The following is a 20,409-nucleotide window of genomic DNA, read 5'->3' on the forward strand; positions in this document are numbered from 1 at the left end:
CGTTACCGTTTGTCATGTCAGCAAAAATGTGAGCTAGTGTGGAAGTTCATGTTTGACCCCTTGGAACAGTAAAGAAAACAATCTCGCCACAAGGTCCATTTAGAGCCGTTAATCATGTCACACAATCTTCCTCAGCAGACAGAGTGTATCCTAGTGTAATGTTAAACTTCTGTGTTGGCATGCTCGCAGCTCTGTGAGGATCAAGAAATGTTAAAGGGCCGAAACATGCTGCACATTCATATGCTCACTTGTATCTTTGTCGAGATATAAAGTACCGTTAATAGCTTCTATTTGTGGCTAGCGCCGTTAAGGAAGTCAAACCCAAATGTCCTCAACCAAACAATATAAACATTTCTCCACACAGGATTCAAACACTTTCCCTATTAAGAACTTTGTTTTTATTGGCATCAGTGGCTAGCGGACACATTTGAACGAAACCAAAAAACAAAATCAAATCCCTGTATTTGCATAAGAAGTTTGGCTGCAATGAAAAGGTAAATGATAATAAACAAAAAAACAATAAATAAATAAAAGTGCAAAAGAGAATAATTTCAGTCCAGTTATTCTGCTTAAATACTGTACAATATGTTCTTCTCCAAACACGTCAGGTAAAACATACTGCGGTGATGGCAATGTGCCTGCAACATAACCTTCCAATCGTGTGACAAATACATTTCAATGTACTTCTGCGTGTCACTGAAAAAGATAACAAACGTAATAGGTAAACATCATTCATAACAGGTGCTTCAACATGTTCATAGAAAGGGCAGTTAAAAAAAATCAAAACAAAGCATAAAACAAGCAAATAAATCAAAGTTTTAAAAAGGGATCAGATGCACACGTCTACACGTCAGCTGCTGAAGCTACACAGAGGCGGACGACAGAGCCCAGCAGGTATTGGGAATCATTTGTGCGCAAATGAGTGAAGTTCAGCTCTCACATAAGCATCAATATTCTGTAGCAACAGGAAATTAACTCTAATTGGGTTTACGTCTTATTATATAGCATGAATACTACAGAGCTAATTTCACCTTTGCAAGAAACACAAGGTTTTAAAACATGCTAAAAGTGTATCCATATCATCTTAAGATGTCAATTTGGAGGTACAACTGAAAATATATATATAGATGCAAAATTGACACTTTGTTTAAAGACATATTTGATAATTCATACTCTTGCATTAGCGAGCTACGATAGGAGTACTGCTGACTGAAATACTTATGGCGTGAAAGCTTTGAGCTTGGGGCAGGTTGACGTTTGGTTATTTTTCTCTGACTGTCAGTAACATAAAAATAGAACGAGAGTAGATCAGACATTCCCATTTAACATAGCAGGATGAGCAGCGCGGCGGCCATTGTTATGTGTACCGTTGCTATTGCAAAGCACCGTGACTCTAATCTATGTGCAAATATAAAAAAATATATGACAATCCCTAAAAACCTGCTGGACTTTGTAGAACACAAATAAACAAATAAAAACAATAGTGCTAAAGATTCACAGTCAACATATACTGCATATCAAATATACTTATGCAGCAGGCACAATCAGTCAACAATAACTTAAACATTTCATTTTTGATATCACCTGTTCAACAAAATATAATCAACTGTCACATCAGTGCACGTTTCCAGCCATATGTTTAAACTACACTGGGTTATTTAGTTTAAGTTTACAGTATCCTACATGGTTCATAAACATGAGTAACTGTCAATGTGATCACAAAAATACATTTTCACAAATAAACCGACTGCTGATTGCAGAAGCTTATTTGTACATGAATTCATTTCAAAGTTAACAAGTTGTTATGACTCAAACAAGATGGAAAAAGACAGACGAGCAAAGAATTAACACTGAAACAGAAATCAAACGAGTCCGGCCTTCAGATCCTCTGAAAAGTAAACAAGTTGTTCCCTTCCAGACTTTAAACATGCAATCCATGACTTTGTTATAAAGCCCCAAAATATCCCCAAAAAAGGTACCCAAACTTGTTGTGGATATTTAGAAACGTCAAATTCAACTCAGGGAGTGCAGCTTGAAAAGATCAGCGGAGGCAGCATTTATTGGATTGGAGCAACACTGTATTCTGTAGAAAGAATACAAAAGACTTTGTAAGCCTCATAAATAGTTTTACATCCACCAAAAACTATTTTACATTTTTTTTTAGAAAATCTTGACAATTGTTTTCCTTGTTGATTTTATTGTTTTGGGGCATCCAGGAAGCTAATCGGCTACAAGGTTGACTTTCTTTATTTGTCCAACATTTGAGTAAAATGTCCCTTAAAGCCGGATGGAAACGCAGCGGGTGCTGCAGTGTTGACACATAAACGTAAAGTGTTTCCAGACCTTTACACATGAAAGCAGTGGGTTATAAAAGGCCATCTAGGTTGCATAGAGATACTAAAAGCTAAAGCTGCTATCACATGTGATAGATTCTGCATGAATAAAGCACAACAGGAAGTAGAATCACAGAGGAAGAGCGAAGGGAAAAGGCAACAATGAAGGAAAGAATGACAGCAGATTATTGCCCGTTATTTTACAGTTAGACTGGAGGAAATGTGCTCAGACAGACTTTTTTAAGTAAGTCCGTTTACATTTTACATTAAAATAACACACGAGTGAGTTAGAAAACATCCACATCTAAACAACTCACTTTACGGTAAATGAGATCTGACAGAGGAGGGACGGATTTCTATATTTCATTCTCAGCGATCATTTATATCTTATTATTTGTATTGGTTAACATATCGCAATCTAATTGCTCCAGTTATATCCCAAGTGAACCCTAACCCCAGTCAACCCCCCCCCCCCCCCCCGAAAATAAATAAAAGTTATGACAGAAATAAATCAAAACGTCCACAGAAACTTATGAAGCTGTCCCAGAAGCATAATCCACATGTAACAATTACTAATATGTTCTCCAAATAAGATTAAATATAACATTTAAATATTGTGGAATAATAACCAGTAAATAATAACTTTACTGATTATTTTCATTATCAATATATTACCTCGATAAATCTCTTGGTCTCTAAAACTGAAAGAAAATAACAACAAAAACGGCATTTTGCCCAAAACCCAAAAGATATTCAGTTTATTGTGATGAAAGAAAATCTCACAATTAAAAAGAGTTTTCTTCTTCTCACGAGTACCGACAGTATATCAACCCTCGAGGTTCCTGGAGCTCAAACCATAACAGGAAACGCATTATTTATAGATTGGATTTGTTTTCAAATGTAATGTATTCAACATTATTATGGAACATATAATAGTATCTTTTAAACATAGTGGATTGTGCTGCAGATTTGGTTTGAGAAGCTTCTATTGATGTTCTGAAAAATGATGAAAGGACAGGTTCACATTTCAAACACTACTCACATGCATGTATGTACATTGAACATGTTTTGCTTTCTGCAATCATTCCTCCTGTTTATACTGGTTATTAAAATATATGTTGCATATATAATGCGAGTGGTGTCCACAGTGGTGTTGTTGAATGCATCTTTACATAAAACATTGAAATCAATTTAGAAAAGGAAAAAGTTAATGGTCAGTATGAACTGGAGGAAACATTACAACAAGCAAAACTCATTTCAATCTTCATATGAGCACATGATTATCGTTTTAAAAGAATGAAACTACACATTTTTTACAGCCACCTTTCAAGGCCACAGTGTGTCAGAGCGTCTTACTGAAAGGTTTTGGATGGATTATCTCTTTAACATCAGTATTAGTGCAACGTATTATATCCATCATAGATTAAACAGATCATTTATTATTAAGTCTGTAAACAAGACAAAAACCAGGATCAAGTTTTCAAGTTATTTGTTATTAAACCTTCACATTTGAGAGGCTCCAATCAAAAAATGTTTTGCCTTTTCGATAAATGATTAAATAATTACTGAAATTGTTGGTTAATTTCCTGTCCCATGACTAATCGTTTCATCACTTAACTTGTGCTGAAAGACGTTGGTTAGAATAAGTGAATGTTGTAAAGGATGAGGACGGCGGACGATGACCTTGACGTGTGATGTTTGACTACAAATACAAGTCTGTGAGTCTGTGAGGCATGGTGCAGCAGTTCTTCAGTTGGTTTCCTCCCTGCTCTCTACAGAAGGACAAAGAGGGCTTAGCTCAGGTGCGCGTGTCATCAGGTAGAAACACAAACCTGACGATGCATCAGACGCTCTGAGATCTGTCACAGAATTAGTCCTGGAGAAACACAGCAATCAGAAAAACAGGCGCTTTGTCCAGCGCCACGGCCTGGCAGCGCCCTGACTGTTACTGCTTTCTGTCCGTGTGCGTCTCAGGTGTCTTGGTACGGCAGGTGAAAGCACCCGGGGCTGTCGTCGTCGTGTGACCACAAGGAGGACGGCCTCTTGTGGTGGAGCTCTCGGCGAACACAGCGAGGACACGGCTGAGCTTTCTGTCGACAATCGCTGTGGAACACGGCGCCGCAGCCGTCACACCTGCAAACACAGAAATCAACACGGTCATTGAGTTTGTATGAAAAGTCTATCGGCGTGCCACAACTACACAAGAGTTCATTTTCATTCGGTCGGTGTGTCACAATTCTATATTACACCAGTGTTGATTTCATAAACTATGAAGAAAAATATTTGTTTACAACCTTTTTTTTACTTCACAGAAAAAAACTGAATGAAACCACCTTCAAGAAATAATGTTGAAATATAGTTTTACATAATGTATTTTGCAGAAGTATTAATTTTATCAATGAAGACTAAAACTAAAATTCACGGACGACTTTACTTACTAAAACTAAATAACAGGTAACCTTTGAAAACAAAAACATTTCTTAGAATGGTTAACTAAATTATAAAAATGGACACCTGGAAAAACTGACTAATTATTATTTAAATGTGAAGTGTTAAATAACCTGCATGCATCCAACAAACTGAAAATGATCCGTTATTAATAAGTATGATACTGTTCGCTGTTTACATCCAGTTATTGCTAATTTCCGGCAGCAAGTCAACAGCTGAGTTCCAGTAAGTACAATAGATACAGCTGCTATCAGTTAACACTTCACACTTCCTTCACAAGTCATAAAACACAACTCAACAAGGAAGGTGTGTGTAGGTGTGTGAGTGATAGTACAGACTGCGTGTCCTGATCGGCTCCTATCGCTCGGCTGTCTGTCACTCTGAGTTTCAGCGACGAGGATTAATGACTGTCTTAACACACACGCACACGCACACACACACACACACGTATATAGGAATCGTTGGTCCTCACAAAGACAGAAGAACATGATCAAGCATTCAGGTACCAAGCAAGTCCAAACACATACTCAACCTGAGGGCTTGGAATAGAAGAATTCTCGCTACAAGCTCCGGCAGTGACGTTACCAGACTGTACGTCCTCTCCCCCCTGTGAGTTTCTCTATGGCTCTGTACTGCTGGGTTATTAGAAAGGACTTCTCTGTCTCAGTCTCCAGAGAAATGTAGTTTTTCATCCAGATGCTTTGCTTTTTGGCACACTCAGAAAAGTAAGTGCAAGGTTCTTGATTCAACTCCTGTCCTTCTGAAGAACCTCTCTAGAAGCTTCTGCAGAACAGGATTTCTCAAGGTAGACCGAGCATGGGACAAACAAACCCAAACAATGCCATTGGATCGAGTCTTGCGGCACAAACAGTTTGTGAATGCGTTTGTGTCTAAATACCTGAAAAAGATCTCTGAACGATGGAAACATTTCTCCACTGAATAACATTTACTGGGGTCTCATCTCGTCTGACTACGACATCTAAATCCATCTTAAATATATATAAAGAATGATCTACCCAGATTTCTCTGATGTATAGAAAGAGTTATCTGTACCTCCGGGTGGCGTTCTCCTGGAACGGGTAGATGACCTGCTCGTTGTGGCAGAGCTCGCAGATGAAGCCTTTCTCTCGACACAAACTGCAGCTGAACACGTGGGAGCTGGCAAACTTGATCACCTTGGACAGGAAGGGAGCCAGTTTTCCATCAATCACCTGGAGAGGGGAGGAAGAGGAAGCGAGGAAGAACAGAAGACAAAAACATGGTCAACGACAACAAACACTTAAAAATATACCAACATTAGCTCTCTGCTAAAACTCTACATGGGTTTGCATTAGTGTGGATGAAATGTGAGAAACGTTTGAAGGCGTTTTAAAAAGCAAAGACCCTTTAACGGCAGTTTTTACTCCTATCATAGTAGCAAAAGTATTCTCCTCCGTCTTTAGGGTAACCAGTAGAAACAGATCATCACGTTAATAAAAGGTAGTAAACCATCACATGTCTGCCTGTCTGATAAAAGCTCAACATGGTGGTCGATGATACTCAGATTAATATATTTAATACTTAATATTAATCAATGATTTAAAAGGGACACTGGCAATGAAGGAATGTCACACATATGCGACCAATTTTCAACTAATATGTTTTTAATCTAATGTCATTTGGAATGATGATACTTTGTTATGAAATCTAGGTTTTTATTTTTGCACATATTCTTTCTGTTCTTTAATCTGTGAAAATGTGCACATCTCTTTTTCCATTTCGCCAATTTCCCACCTTCAACACTATACATCTCTTCCCTTTACAATACATATATTACATGTTTTAACTCTAAAATGTAATTTAACCAACACACCAAGGCATCTTCCTTGTATGTGAGAAGCTACTTGGCAATAAACCCGTTTGTGTTTCTGATCAGATTCCTGTGAATGGAGGAAAAGACATCAATCTGTGAGACCTGAACATGTTTAAAACATCTGAACTTATTCTGAAACAGTAGGATACTTGCAGAGAAGTCTTGAGATAAAAAAAAACTCATTTCAAAATGACTACCGGTACAAGAGTGAAGAATTTTCCTTTTGCTTGGAGGAAAGACTGGAGACCGGAGGAAACTAAAGGAAGGAAGGCAGAAGACAGTAAACGAGGTAAACGCCTTTTAATGGCAACGCTTGGCAGGATCCTTTAAGAACTGAGGCGGGGGTTTGGCGGCGGGGGGGCTGGAGTTGTATTGTATTGAATAGACAGTGGATGACTCAGAGAAAAAACAGTCAGTGAAAAGAAAAGCTGAGCAGAATCTTAGAGGAAAAGAAAACTCAATATGGTCGCAAAGCTTTGTCGTATCATGTTAATAATGCAGACAGAGTGCATGTGAGACAGTGAGCGAGAATGTAATAAAGTAAGAGAAAGAGTGGTAGAGATACAATATACAAGAGAGATCTTGAGAGAGAGCAAGAGCCTGTATTCAGATACAAGTGGTCCCACCTGGCAGAGCTCTGGACCTTCCAATTATAACCTCCTTCATGCTGTTTGCTACACGACAAGAGGAGAAGAGGAGGATATGAGATGGAGAGGAGGAAGAAACCACACACAGAGGAAACATAGAGGTATACTGATCCTGTTTACAGTAAATCATACTCAGAGTTTTACTATATCAACCCATACCATAACCTTAAATACCTAAGTACTAACCAACTAACCATAATATCTATATATAGATTCATTCATGATCAAATTGACACGTTTTTAATCACACAGACTCGTGACGTCAAAGTTACATCTCGTCTCTCTCTCTGTACAATTCCTGAGTCTCCGGCTCACTTCACTCAATCACAGTTGTCAATCAATGACCTCCGAACCCCTATTTATAGCATCAAATAACTAATTAAAACCAAACCAATCAGAAAAAAGAACACTTGAACATGTACAGTATGAGCGTGAAAAGAACTAAAATCACAAAATTACACAAGCTATGGCAGCTTCCATTACATAAAGAAATGACGTATAAGATACTAAGATACAAAGAAATATAGAAATATGCATAAAACATAAGCATTAATGAAACATAACTATTGTTGTAGAGGTTCATATCTATCAGCAACCATATCAGCATAAATCATAGATGGTCAACTATAGCTCAAGATATGGTTACGGACATTCAACAATGAATTGATTAATTAAAAAAGCAATTGGCAAATGAATTGATTATGTACATAGTTGTAGCCTTTAAATGATCCTTTTCATACGCAGATGTAGAATTGGTAGAATTCATCGTAACGCTTTGCTAACAGGTGTACGTTTGTTGTTGTTGTTCTATGCGCGCTTTGATAAACAAAGCCGCTGCCGTGCGATGAGATCTGAACTAGATAACAGATATTGTTTGAAGTAGGAAATGTTTCCAACATGTTTGTGACTTCATACAGAGAATGTGCTGCGTTATAAGAAAACTCCACAGTGCATCTGTAAGTGTCCCTAATCTAATCTTTCGTCCGTATTTGAAAACAAGCTCAGTCCAGTACAGATGATAAATGTTTCCAGGCAGACAGACAGGTACTGAGAGTGACAGACAGATATATGCGTCCCCACACTAAACCGAAGCAGCCCTGTTAAGTCCGGTCCAGCCCGGTCCACATGACAAATGGCTCTCCTGATGGAGGCTGACAGGCTCAGTAATTAAGGCCCTCTATAATTGGACTGGGCAGAATCAAACGACTGGCAGCACAGCTCTGGTGGTTGACTGGTACTCTGGAGGGACGGTGGGAAACAAGGAGGGCAGCACGGAAAGATGGATGGATAGAGAGTGACAGAAGTAAATGGAAAGGCGAAAATAGGGATATGGCAATATAAATTAAGCAACTTCTTGCTTTGTTGCAATCTCACATTAAACACACTGAATTACTCAGAAAGGACTGATTTACCACTTATATTGTGACGTTGTTTTCCTCTCATTTCTATTAAAATTCCCATATATCTGCTATTACTGCTTGCTATAAATATCCAGTGACCATTTTATTTGATACCAAAGTAGCACTGGCCAAGAGGGCCACACTGGGACAATCATTCAGACAGAAACCTCCAACTTCAACCCTTTTCATTTGTACACTTGGCCACATCCAACATGGACAACAATGAAGCCAAATATTGATGGCTGTCCTGAGTGTCTGGGCCAACCAGCAGCCAGCCCGCTGGCAGACTTCTCAGTGCTTTGATTGGGAGTTCAGGGTCTGCAGAACAGACAGAATTGTTGACATGTGGATTCTGCAAAATGATTAAAAGAGCCCTTATAAGGTGGTCGGCACAAGTCGTAAATCAAATGAGTGGATTTAGACTTCAGTTTCTCCAACTTTTCTTTTTTCCTAGAAATTCTTCTCTTTTCTAAAAGAATCAATATTAAAATAAAATATTTTGAGAAAGTAAAATAACTCTTTAGTTAAATTCAGGTCTTAACTCAGAGACAGCAGACTTTGCTTTTTGTTGTTTGTCCACACTGAATGAAATCCTTCATCGGTTTAAATTGCGTCATCTTTGCGGTTTTCCAGCTGCTGTGGTAACACACACAAGAATGCACAAAGTTACACGTTTAGTTCCTGAGTTTACTTCCTGAGTTTAGTGGTTAAATACTTCCTGGAACTGAAAAAAGCTGTCTGAAATTTCTGATTTGGGTACAATCCAGACTTACAGTAATTGGTATTGTCAGCCTAAGCTGTTAACCAGACCAATGAGACTCAATAGCAGCAGTGTGTCAGTCTGAACTTCTAAAAACAACGCACTATGCAGAGGACAGAAGACTGATTATTTCAACAGAATATGTTATTAGTTACAACTTTAAAAGCATGTGCAAAAGAACAGCAGCGGCATCAGTGTCTGTCCCACGACTAAACAATGTGGAATATGCAATATTCACAATATGATACAAGAGAGGTCTACAGGACAAACCCTCCTTTACCCTCAAAACACCCCCAACACACACACACACTTCACCTCCTCTCCCTCCATCCATCCTCCTAAACTCCTCCCCCTCTAGTTCAACCTCTTTTTCTGCTTCATGCAGAGCCTTTGTGCTCCAAAACGTCCTAATCCCCTGAAACTGCTGTTTAACAGCCGCTCGCCTGCCCTCCTCTCGCTCTCTCTCTCTCTCTCTGGGTCACACACACACACAAACACAGAGACTACCGCAGCTCCATTGAGGAACTAAAAAGCCAGCTGGGATTACATGGCTGGAAAGACCAGCTCTGTTTGGATAACACCCTCTCCTCTCTCTTTCTCACTCACACACTCACACACACACACACCGATGTATGTTGGTTGTTAGTGTATGCATGCTGGTGATGCCTGTTTTATAGATTAATAAACAAACTGTATACAGGTACTATGACAAGTTATTAATGAGAAAACATTTTCTGTTAAAAGTTAAGCAAAGCAAACAAACAGAAGAAGCTGGATGTTGTAGAATAAACTGCAGCACATAGATTTTTAGTTGTTATGGGATATAGTGTGATGACAGGAGATTATTACAAGAGCGTGTAGTTTCCTTTGACGGACAGGTAGATCTGATGACTCACTACTCCACCGCTGTGAGAATAAGCCCTGAAGCTATACCATATTTAAAGTATATATAACTCAGCTGATGTTGGTCAAAAACATACAACATTTGGTACAAATATGAAACATGGATACTTTTAGGGACACAAACCTATAACGCTTGGATAAAATATATATACTTCTGCTGAAAATAGGACTATTTCGGTGGAGTATTGCCCAATTTCATGTTGCCACATTTGACTTGATAAGATAACTCTAACATTGTGTATTTCAGGGTACAAGCTAACCACCACCTAAAGCCACGAGCAGACACTGCAAATCTCTCTGAGAACTTTGAACATTTACTAAAGAGGCCTCTGTGTGTCGGGACAAGTGTGAGTGGAGAGGCATGCCTGGCATAGAGGGAATGCCTGAGTATCACTGTGGGAAGTTTGCCGCGCACGCACGCACGCACGCACACACGCACACACGCACGCACGCACGCACGCACACGCACACGCACGCACACACACACACACACACACACACACACACACACACACACACACACACACACACACACACACACACACACACACACACACACACACACACACACACACACTCCTTAAAGGAAGGAAAAGGGCAGAGTGTCCTTAGACAAACACATAAGTTTTCTTCAAATGAACTGGCTCCTAATGGGGGATATGGGTGGAGGCTATTTGTTGGGAGGTGAATAGACTTAGTGTGGTCCAGGGTTTAGCCAGGGGAGTTTAGCCTTCTCTGACCTCTGAGCTGGAACAAAAAAAGCCACGTTGATTAGGAGCGTCATTTTATTCAGGAGGTGAATCAAAAGAAACAAGCTTGTTAATATGGAAAACCAATTAAGAGGCAGAGTGCTTGAGAATCTCCAAGAGAGGGGAGAGGTGGGGGGGAGAGAGAGAGAGAGAGGGTAAGAGGGGTGAGGGAAAGAAGAGGGAGCGGTGCAGACTCTAACTATTGTTGAAATTAGTACTAAATCACCAGTTTGGGGTTTATGAGTAAATAAGAGTTTAGCAGGGAAAGAGAGAGTAAAGGACACACACATATTTAACACACATGTGTGCAGAGCGTGTGTGAGGCCAAGGGGATGTTGGGAAGAATGGAGGGATGTCACGCTTTGTTTTTCTGCCTGTTGATTCTGAATGTAACCAATTAGCGAAGCAGAGAGACACAGAGTGTGGGAGTAGAGGAGAACGAGGAGGAGGAGGGGGTCCAATCTCTTTCACCGTGAGAGTCTGTGGCCAAGCTGAGTCAGAGAGGGAGGGTTGAAAGAAAAAGAAATGGGGCAGGGTACAACATAATGAACATAATGACAAACAAAAGAACTTTTCAGTCATTTGTGGTCGCTTTCCTCTGACCCCCCAACTCAGTTCGACGACTAGATCCTGAACCGCTGAAAGGCCAGGATGTGTTTCCTTTTTTAATGATCTCTGCTAGAGAAAAAAAAAAGAATTTATCTACTTACATATTAAACTGAAGACATTTAAATTCTCCAAAAACAGAGTTGGGTGGTGTAACTGGTGTTAACGGCAGACACACTGGTAGAGATACGGAAGAGTAAAAAGTTTCCACGATGGAAGATATTCCAACGACACCATTGTTTTCTTGGATCAGGACACTTGAAAGAGCTAACCCTGTTCTCTATGAGGCTATTAGAGGGTAAAACCCTCTTTCATCACTGGTATGACATGGACTCGTGACAAAGAAACAAAAGACAGGTTGTGCTTACTTAAAGGATAAGGCCAGCGTTATTCAATTTATTTTCTGATTGTCAACAAATCAAATGAAAAGACTCCAACACCGTGTTAGTTTGTTTCTCAACTTTTTCAGCTTCAAGCCTATCCTAAGCGTAGCTAATGCAGCTAGCTAGCAAATGTTGGCAGATGAGTTTAGCCAGGATGTCTTCATTATCCTGTGTCCTCTAAAACTGCTAGATACATTTAAGATGTCCCGATCAGACACAGCTTGAAAAAACTAATGTATTAGTTGGACAAAGACTCATAAAACAACAACCAGACATGTTTTAATCGCTCACAAAGTTTGAGATGAAGGCAGCAATTTGGAGATTGATAATTAAGGTACACCCAATTAAGTTTAATTCAACTTAAATATATTCTTTATTCTAAATTAAACTTTAGATGTTTACCTTAATAGTGAAGTCTAAAAACAATTAATGATTCATGCTTTTCTACATCAGTTTAGGTTTTATACCAGTTTTAGGTCTTAGGTGTGTGTGTGTGTGTGTGTGTGTGTGTGTGTGTGTGTGTGTGTGTGTGTGTGTGTGTGTGTGTTTACCTGCTGCAGGTCAGCCATGGAGTACAGGTGGATGTGCTGTAGCAGGTATTCCCTGGGAAAGATCCTGTGAAAAGAAACACAAGGACAAGTTTTAATGCGTCGGTGTTTGTGAAGCAGGTCAGGTGTTTAACAATCAGCTCAAGGTAGAATGTATCATCTTTTATTGTCATTGTTTCCAAATACTCAGTATACAGAGGAACCAAATGATGATACTCCAGTGCAAATGTAGACAGCGAAGAATAGAATCATCTTTATCGTCCTGCCAAGGCAGGATATCTTCATTTGGAAACGAAGAGATACAAAAAAATAAAATTGTCACTGTTGTAATATTCTTGTTGTTCTTATTAGATAAACTGCAATAAATGATAATAATGTAAAATGTCACATACAAGGATGTGCACAGTTTTTATTATATACACTAACATTTACTAAATGAATTAACTGCAGGTAGTTTAAACACTTTCAGTAGCGCCTGTCAAATGTAGACAAGCTGTCTGGTCTTTGGTATTGGACACATATGTCTTGCACGATCACAAAAACCACAGACAACACTGTTTGGGAAGATGGCCACTGCCTCCCAGTGTGCCGGCAGGAACATTAATAAACAGAATCACGCTTTTAATGTTGTGACTAAATTGGTGTTAAAGGTCATTATCTGTCTGAGCTCAATAAAACTGACAGTTGGCATGAAAGTTGGAGCTCAAATGTTTATGATGAAACTTTGTAAGCACATTTTTTAGTAATAGGCTCCATCTTGCAAACACTCCTTTCAGCTTAACAAATATAATAATATTAAGAGTCAGACGCACTCCATATTCTAACATTATGTGACAAAACACAAACAGGAGAGCTCTGGTGAAGTGTGTGTGTGTGTGTGTGTGTGTGTGTGTGTGTGTGTGTGTGTGTGTGTGTGTGTGTGTGTGTGTGTGTGTGTGTGTGTGTGTGTGTGTGTGTGTGTGTGTTCTCCTCTCAGACCACTAAGATGGATGGCACCATGTTAAATCCTGTCTAAGCTGTGATGAGTGTCACCAAAACACAAGTATGTGCATGTATTCATACGTGTATGCGTGTGTGTATGATCCAGACACCTCATGGTGATAGGCACCACTGATAAACATACACTGTTTGGTATGTTACCAATGGTTACCACATCAGCATTCGTAAGACTACACACACACACACACACACACACACACACACACACACACACACACACACACACTAAACAATCAAACACACACTGGCTCCTTCTTGATTGTGTAGTCGGTCCCAGATGAACACACCCTTAAAGTGTGTGCTGGTCTTGATAAAAGTACTTGAGAACTAACACATTTTAGGATTAGATTACAAACAGAAGATACACAGATTCATGCAAATATCCAAACACACACACATACCAACAAATGACAATATTAGTATAAGACCTGATGGTATTTAATTCCATATTTGATTTCACCATCCTCAGAGTATTTCCAGTGCAGAAGACACACCTTTGATTGTTATTCTGTTATCACTCAGTGATTATGATCGTATATTGAAGGAGGGTCTGACTGAGTAAGTGTGTACTTGAACCAGCAGATGTAGGAAGCAATGCAAAATGTGTAACAATAATACAAATCTGTGTGTGTGTGTGTGTGTTTGTATGTGGGTGGATATTAAACTAAACACATTACAATCTAATGCAAACCAAAACCAAATCTTATCTTTGTCAAATTTCAACTTCGTGTTGACACAATGTCAAAGAAATTTGATACGACTTTTTTGTATGCTGAACGTTTGTGGTGTTAATGTTTTAATGATTCATCAAACTTCATTTATGTACATGGGTCGAAGGTTCAGGTACTAGTTTTTGAACTTACTGCATTTCTACCAAAAAAGAGCCGTGATTCAGGAACTGACACGAGAGAGATTATGGCCAAAAGTAGCCACACGTGTGAAACCTCTCTCCAGAGCAACCAAAACTAGGGAGCGGGAGAAAGTGGAGCAACATCCTCGCAATGCCAAGCAACACACCCCCACCTAACCAAAACAAATGCAAGCCTAGTAAAAGCAGTTATTCAAGTTATCATACTGACGCTGGGTAGGTTTTCAGTTTATTTATCAATAACACGCTTCACGCCAGGCCTAACGGGTTCTTAGTTGTGATATAATCTTAAATATACTACCTCCTACAACGACTTCTTCTAACCCAAACCACTTCGTGTGCCGTCACAACCACCTAATAAACACAGGCATCTACCTCAGACACACTAGGAACCACATTGTGTGACCTCAATTACATGAATGAGATACATAAACACAATTCCTCCAAAACCCAGAATCATGCCACAAAGTACATGATTGAAAAGAAAAAATAAACTTTTGTCCATAGCAAACTGTTAATAATTACACAAAATTGACAGTTGCTGGCTAGAAAGTAGGAGCCTGCTCTTCTTTACTTTGTTGTTTCATTGGTAATTCTGTCACCATTATCATCCAATCATCTTTCATAAACGTATCCAGTGTAAATTAAGACTCCTTGTTCGGGATCATATTACTCCTGTATTAGCTGCTCTGCACTGGCTCCCGGTATAATACAGAATAGAATTCAAAATCCTTCTCCTGACTTACAAAGCAATTAATGGTCAGGCTCCAGCATATCTTAAAGATCTCATAGTACCTTATAAACCAACTAGAGCATTACGCTCCCAGACTGCAGGGTTACTTGTAGGTTCCTAGAGTCTCTAAGAGTACAATGGGAGCCAGAGCCTTCAGCTATCAAGCTCCTCTCCAGTGGAACCAGCTTCCAGTTTGTGTTCGGGAGGCAGACACACTCTCCATATTTAAGAGCAGGCTAAAGACTTTCCTTTTTGATAAAGCTTATAGTTAGGGCTGGCTCAGGTTTGCCTTGGATCAGCCCCTAGTTATGCTGCTATAGGCTTAGACTGCCGGGGGACACCTCCCTGCTCTCCTCCTTCTCTCCTCTCTCTCTCCTCTCTACTCCCCTCTCCCTCTCTTCTTCTCCCTCTCTATCTGTATGCATTTATGTAAATGTATGTTACTAACTCATCATCCGGGGCATCATCCCCGGAGTTTCTGTTTCTCTCATGTGGCAGGTTGCCCCTGATAAAGTTTACGTCAGGATCAGGAATCGTGGATGCGCCTGCTGCCCTGGTTCTGCAGGATACCGGGAAGCCTTTTTGACATTTTCCTGGATTCATCCAAACTTTCTCTTTTTTCAGCACAACATAATTTCTGTCAAATGTTGTATTTGTACTATGTTGTTTATCCTGTACACACGACATCTATTGCACGTCTGTCCGTCCTGGGAGAGGGATCCCTCCTCAGTTGCTCTCCTGTACAGTCTGTAAAGCCCACTGAGACAAATGTGTAATTTGTGATATTGGGCTATACAAATAAATTTGATTTGATGTTATGTTATGTGACGTGTTAATGACATTTGTATTCTTGTATCTTCAGTATTTGGACACATTCCTCATCTGTGTTACATTTTTAAAAGTCTTCTGTCATTAAGATATGGACATCAAGGCCCCCTCATTTACCACAAAAACAATTACCTGTGAGGTTTATTTACAGAGATCAATTTACACTTTGACTGAACTTCGACCATAAATAACACAAGACAGCCTTTACCCTGCATATTAAGCAGGTCAAACATTTTATCAAAGATTTAATGCTCCAATAGTGTTTGAGAACTGCTGCATGGGACCAAAAATACAGCGCTCTCTAACCTACAGCCTTTAGTGCCTGATGTGGTTGTATGTGCACGATTGTGTTTCCATGGCTTTCTGCATATATGTAACAGACAGACCCTCCTCCCCCCGAAGTAGACTGATGACTAGGGGAAGGTTTTAGCGCCACGGCCCTCATCAATCCTGCAGTGTTTGGAAGTGGCGAGGCACTAGCCGGCACTAGCTAATGGGACAGAAGTAAACACAGAACGACATGATGCTGCTCGTCTCTGTGTTTCAACGCAGTACGACTAATCTGGGATTTTTTAATGCTGATAAAAAAATATCAGTAGTCTTGGTTTGAAGCTACTGGGAAAGCCAGAGGAAAAAAAACGTTTTTAAAGGCGGACTTTAAAACCCTTCTTTAAATTAATCCGACAATCGGTGTGTATAATTCTGATAAATCTATAGCCTTTAACATTTTGTCTGTAATATATACTCTGTTTGACTAATCATTGAAATAATAGCATATTTACTCATAACTGGGAAGTGTGTTAAAAATACAAGCCTGAAATAGTATAAATTAAATAATCGCAATAGAGTATTAATCAGATTCCCGCCTGTCTGCTGAGGTGGATGATTCTCCTTTAGAAAGAGTTGGATCAGAGTGTATTAGTGACCTGGAGCGGAGCAAGGAGCATCCATCAGCTCGCAGGCAAGGCTTTCTGTGTGGAACCCCACTCAGATAAACAGTCATCCCCCCCTGACCATCTCTCTCTCTCTCTCACACACACACACACACACACACACACCTTTTATGTATATGCATCATATATACACACAGGAATGCATGCAGATAAAAGTTATGGCAATATACATGCAGGCACTCAGACACACACATGTAAACATGGATCGTACAGGAAGATGTTAACAGTCTGTGAAATCAATCAATCAACAGAGAAATATAACAAACTGTATCAGTCAGTGTGACTCTAATGACCCTGGCTGCTAATGTTAAACATGATGGAAGGAGCGGATGTGCATAGAAAATAACCTAAAAGAGGGCTGGATATCTTGTTTACTGTCAAATGGAGTTCCCATTCAGATTCAGAGTCTTGTTTTGTCTGTTTTGTGTAATTTCGGGTGAACCAACCCTTTTAAATCTGCCAGTGTACAGGACCAAACTCTTGCTGACTGGTCATAAACAAGTTCCTAATCACATCTAGCCTCTGCACTATTAGTTAAAATATCATTGGAACTTTTTTTTAAATTTATTTAAGGAGCAATGCATACAATTGATACTGCCAATTAATGACAAAGAGGATTATTAATGCTGTCACTTGTCTATATAACAAAGATCTCTCACATCTCTGGTGTTCAGAAGCCCCAGAAAATAGCTTTTATTTTTGATTTCTAATAAAATTGTGTTCTGTTTCAGCCCTCTAAATCAGTGATACCCGGCTGGGGGTCAGAATGTCCCAACTGCTCACACCCCTTGGACACATGCATATGATGATGGTTTGCAAGTAAACGGACACAAGCCACAAGAGGTTGGGAAACCGTGCTCTAAATCAAGAAGCATTTTGTATCTTTGTAACCCTCCCTCCTCCACAATAGGCTTCCCTGCCAACCTACCTTCGTCTGAGGTCCTCGGCAATGGTTGCTCGGCAGCTGAACAGGTAGGCCCGCAGTGACTGGAGCTGCTGGCGGAGACGCAGCACCGTGCTGAGAGGCTCGCAGTGCTCGTACAGACACGGGTTGAGCTGCTGGACGTCCAGCAGGGGCTCCTCATACACAAACTCCAGGAACTCCTTGGCCTGTTTAGACACCTGCAGGAGCACCAACAGATAGTTTAGGGATAAAACTCAACAAGTTGTATGTTTCTTGAGTGTAATGGAAGATGTGAGGCTAAGAATTCATAAAAGAGTCTCTGAGATGACTAACCTATTAATATATATACTAATATATTAATTAGAGTTGCTGGTTGGCTGATTTATGTTTTACCTTTGAACAGAACCAAGCTTTCCCCTGCACAGACTCTCTAACACTGCACAGCAGCTTATCATACTATGCATTCTATTATAGACAGGCAAGGCTTTTTTAAGACCCAAAGATACCCTGCTGATGTTCCAGTGTGTGTGTTTTTCCACCTTATGCTTGCTGGTGTCCCAGTTGTGCAGCAGGCGTGCTGGGATGAGGAAGGAGTTGTCCTGATGGCAGCTCTGACAGTAGTACCAGCCGCTGTAGTAGCAGACCTTTGCCTTTCCTCTGGAGAGACCGACTGGACGCTGACAACCTGAGGAGAAAGTCATTGGGTAAGTATGTATGTGGGTGCGCTTGTATCTTATTCTCAAATACATATATGATACTCAAGGGTATCTGAAGGTCTGTTATGGAGAAACCAGTTCAACTTTTAAGAATGCGTCAAAAATGGTGATTAAACCAACACAACAATCTTCTTAATGTTGAATAAATACGTATTATCTCAGACTTATAGGACACCCTGAATGTCATCAAGTCATGGCTCCTTTAGAGAACTGCTCCATGCAAGTGTCCGAAGGTGTTGCACAATTCCTCCTTTGATGTTAGCAATCTGCTGAAGCCAAAATCAGGAGAACACAAAGGTTGTGGAGCAAATAACTTGCCGCGTTAATATGTGTCAGTTTATTGCTCCTCACTAAATACCACACTAAGCCAACCGAGTAAACCTATAGACAATAAACAAGATAGTCCAAGTTTAAAAAGGAACTCTGACCCCAGTAAGGTAATATGTTGTATCATGACCTATATAAACTGGGCAAAAACACATTTTTTATGATTTTATTGCACTGACAACAGAATTGTAGAGAAGTCCTTAAATGGAGGTGTTTGTTCTGACCATGGGTATTAATCCAGGCTGTGTAGCTGTGATAGAAGAACACAAAATATTTCGGAAACTGGACTGAACATAAGAGTGAAAGTCAAAACAGTAAACTCCACATTCACCACAAATTAATGACCGACGTTAAAATGTGTTTCTTCATGAAGAGCAGTGTTTGTGGTGTTAACAGCTTCTTTTGAGCGGGGGGGGGGGCTTCAGTGTGGGGACTTTAATGTTCTAGAATAAAACACTAAAATCTAAAAAACACTGTCCTCTTACAACTCATATTTAAAAATCCAGATACACTCGCTTTCAACTTTTACCATATGCTCACATCCATGAAAGCATTGTGACAAGCAGCCAACTATTTGGGAAGTTTCTGCACCGACTTTCATATCGCTTGGGTGAAGTCACAAAGATAGGATTACGGCCACTGATTAGCGGCATGAAATGTGCATCACTTGCACCTGCTATCTGCCCCGTCTCAAGGTCCGATTCAAAAACGATATTGTGCTTATTACAGTGCAAACACGACCATAACATTTTGCAACTGAGTCCTTTTTTTTTGTCTGATTGCAATTATCCATGTGGCAAAGTTTAAAATGTGCTTTAGGCCATCGCATCAGCTGTGAGGGGTGAGCCAGCCTGAGCCAGAGTGCCACTTGCATCCAAACCTCCTGCAATTGAGAGAGAGAGGAAAGGGAAACATGGAAGCCCAGGATTTGTTTATATATCTATATATATTTATTCTATTAAATATCTATTGGATCGCCCCAAGCTCACCTAATTTTATGTGTCCACTCCCATCCTCAAACTCTTGAAACCACATGTACGTCTTTCAGTATGTCCAAAACAAAATATTTTACAGATTCTTTTTCATGTTCTTGTTGAATGCATCATCTCCTATTCTTATCCATGGTTGCCATAATCTACCAGCCAAATTCCCTTGAAGTAATCCCTCAGATAGTAGAGTCTGGGCTCTTCCAGTAGTCACAACACAGCAGACTTCAATAAGAAAGCGTTTCGTACACCTAAAAAGACCAACAGATCCTCGACTCTATTCAGCCTGATAGCTGCCCTACTGTCTGCTTTGTCTTCTCGACTCTTTAAAGTTCATTCTTCAGCCAAACACCCGGACCTGGTCTATGATCACACACACACACACAGACAAACAGCTGAGCGCCACAGCACTAGACAGGTGTCCCTTATCCAACGCAATCTCCTAGGACATAGGGCCTGGAGGAAA

The 20,409-nt window shown here is 39.9% G+C and overlaps 1 protein-coding gene across 2 annotated transcripts in view; it reads right to left on the reverse strand.

The window, feature by feature from the left end:
• Nucleotides 1-357: 357 nt before the first annotated feature.
• The window catches only part of plekhm3 (pleckstrin homology domain containing, family M, member 3), a 37,905-nt gene continuing 17,853 nt past the window's right edge, over nt 358-20,409 (reverse strand). For both annotated transcript variants that reach the window (XM_029459279.1, XM_029459280.1), the window contains exons 4-8: nt 18,454-18,599; nt 17,939-18,132; nt 12,633-12,696; nt 5,835-5,992; nt 358-4,466 (exon numbers count right to left, since the gene is read on the reverse strand). In XM_029459279.1, the coding sequence (XP_029315139.1) occupies nt 4,304-4,466; nt 5,835-5,992; nt 12,633-12,696; nt 17,939-18,132; nt 18,454-18,599 (725 nt within the window). In that variant the 3' untranslated portion in view covers nt 358-4,303. The remainder of the gene's footprint in view (nt 4,467-5,834; nt 5,993-12,632; nt 12,697-17,938; nt 18,133-18,453; nt 18,600-20,409) is intronic.

Source organism: Cottoperca gobio, chromosome 21 (genome assembly GCF_900634415.1).
Source record: "Cottoperca gobio chromosome 21, fCotGob3.1, whole genome shotgun sequence".
NCBI classification, from domain to species: Eukaryota; Metazoa; Chordata; class Actinopteri; order Perciformes; family Bovichtidae; genus Cottoperca; species Cottoperca gobio.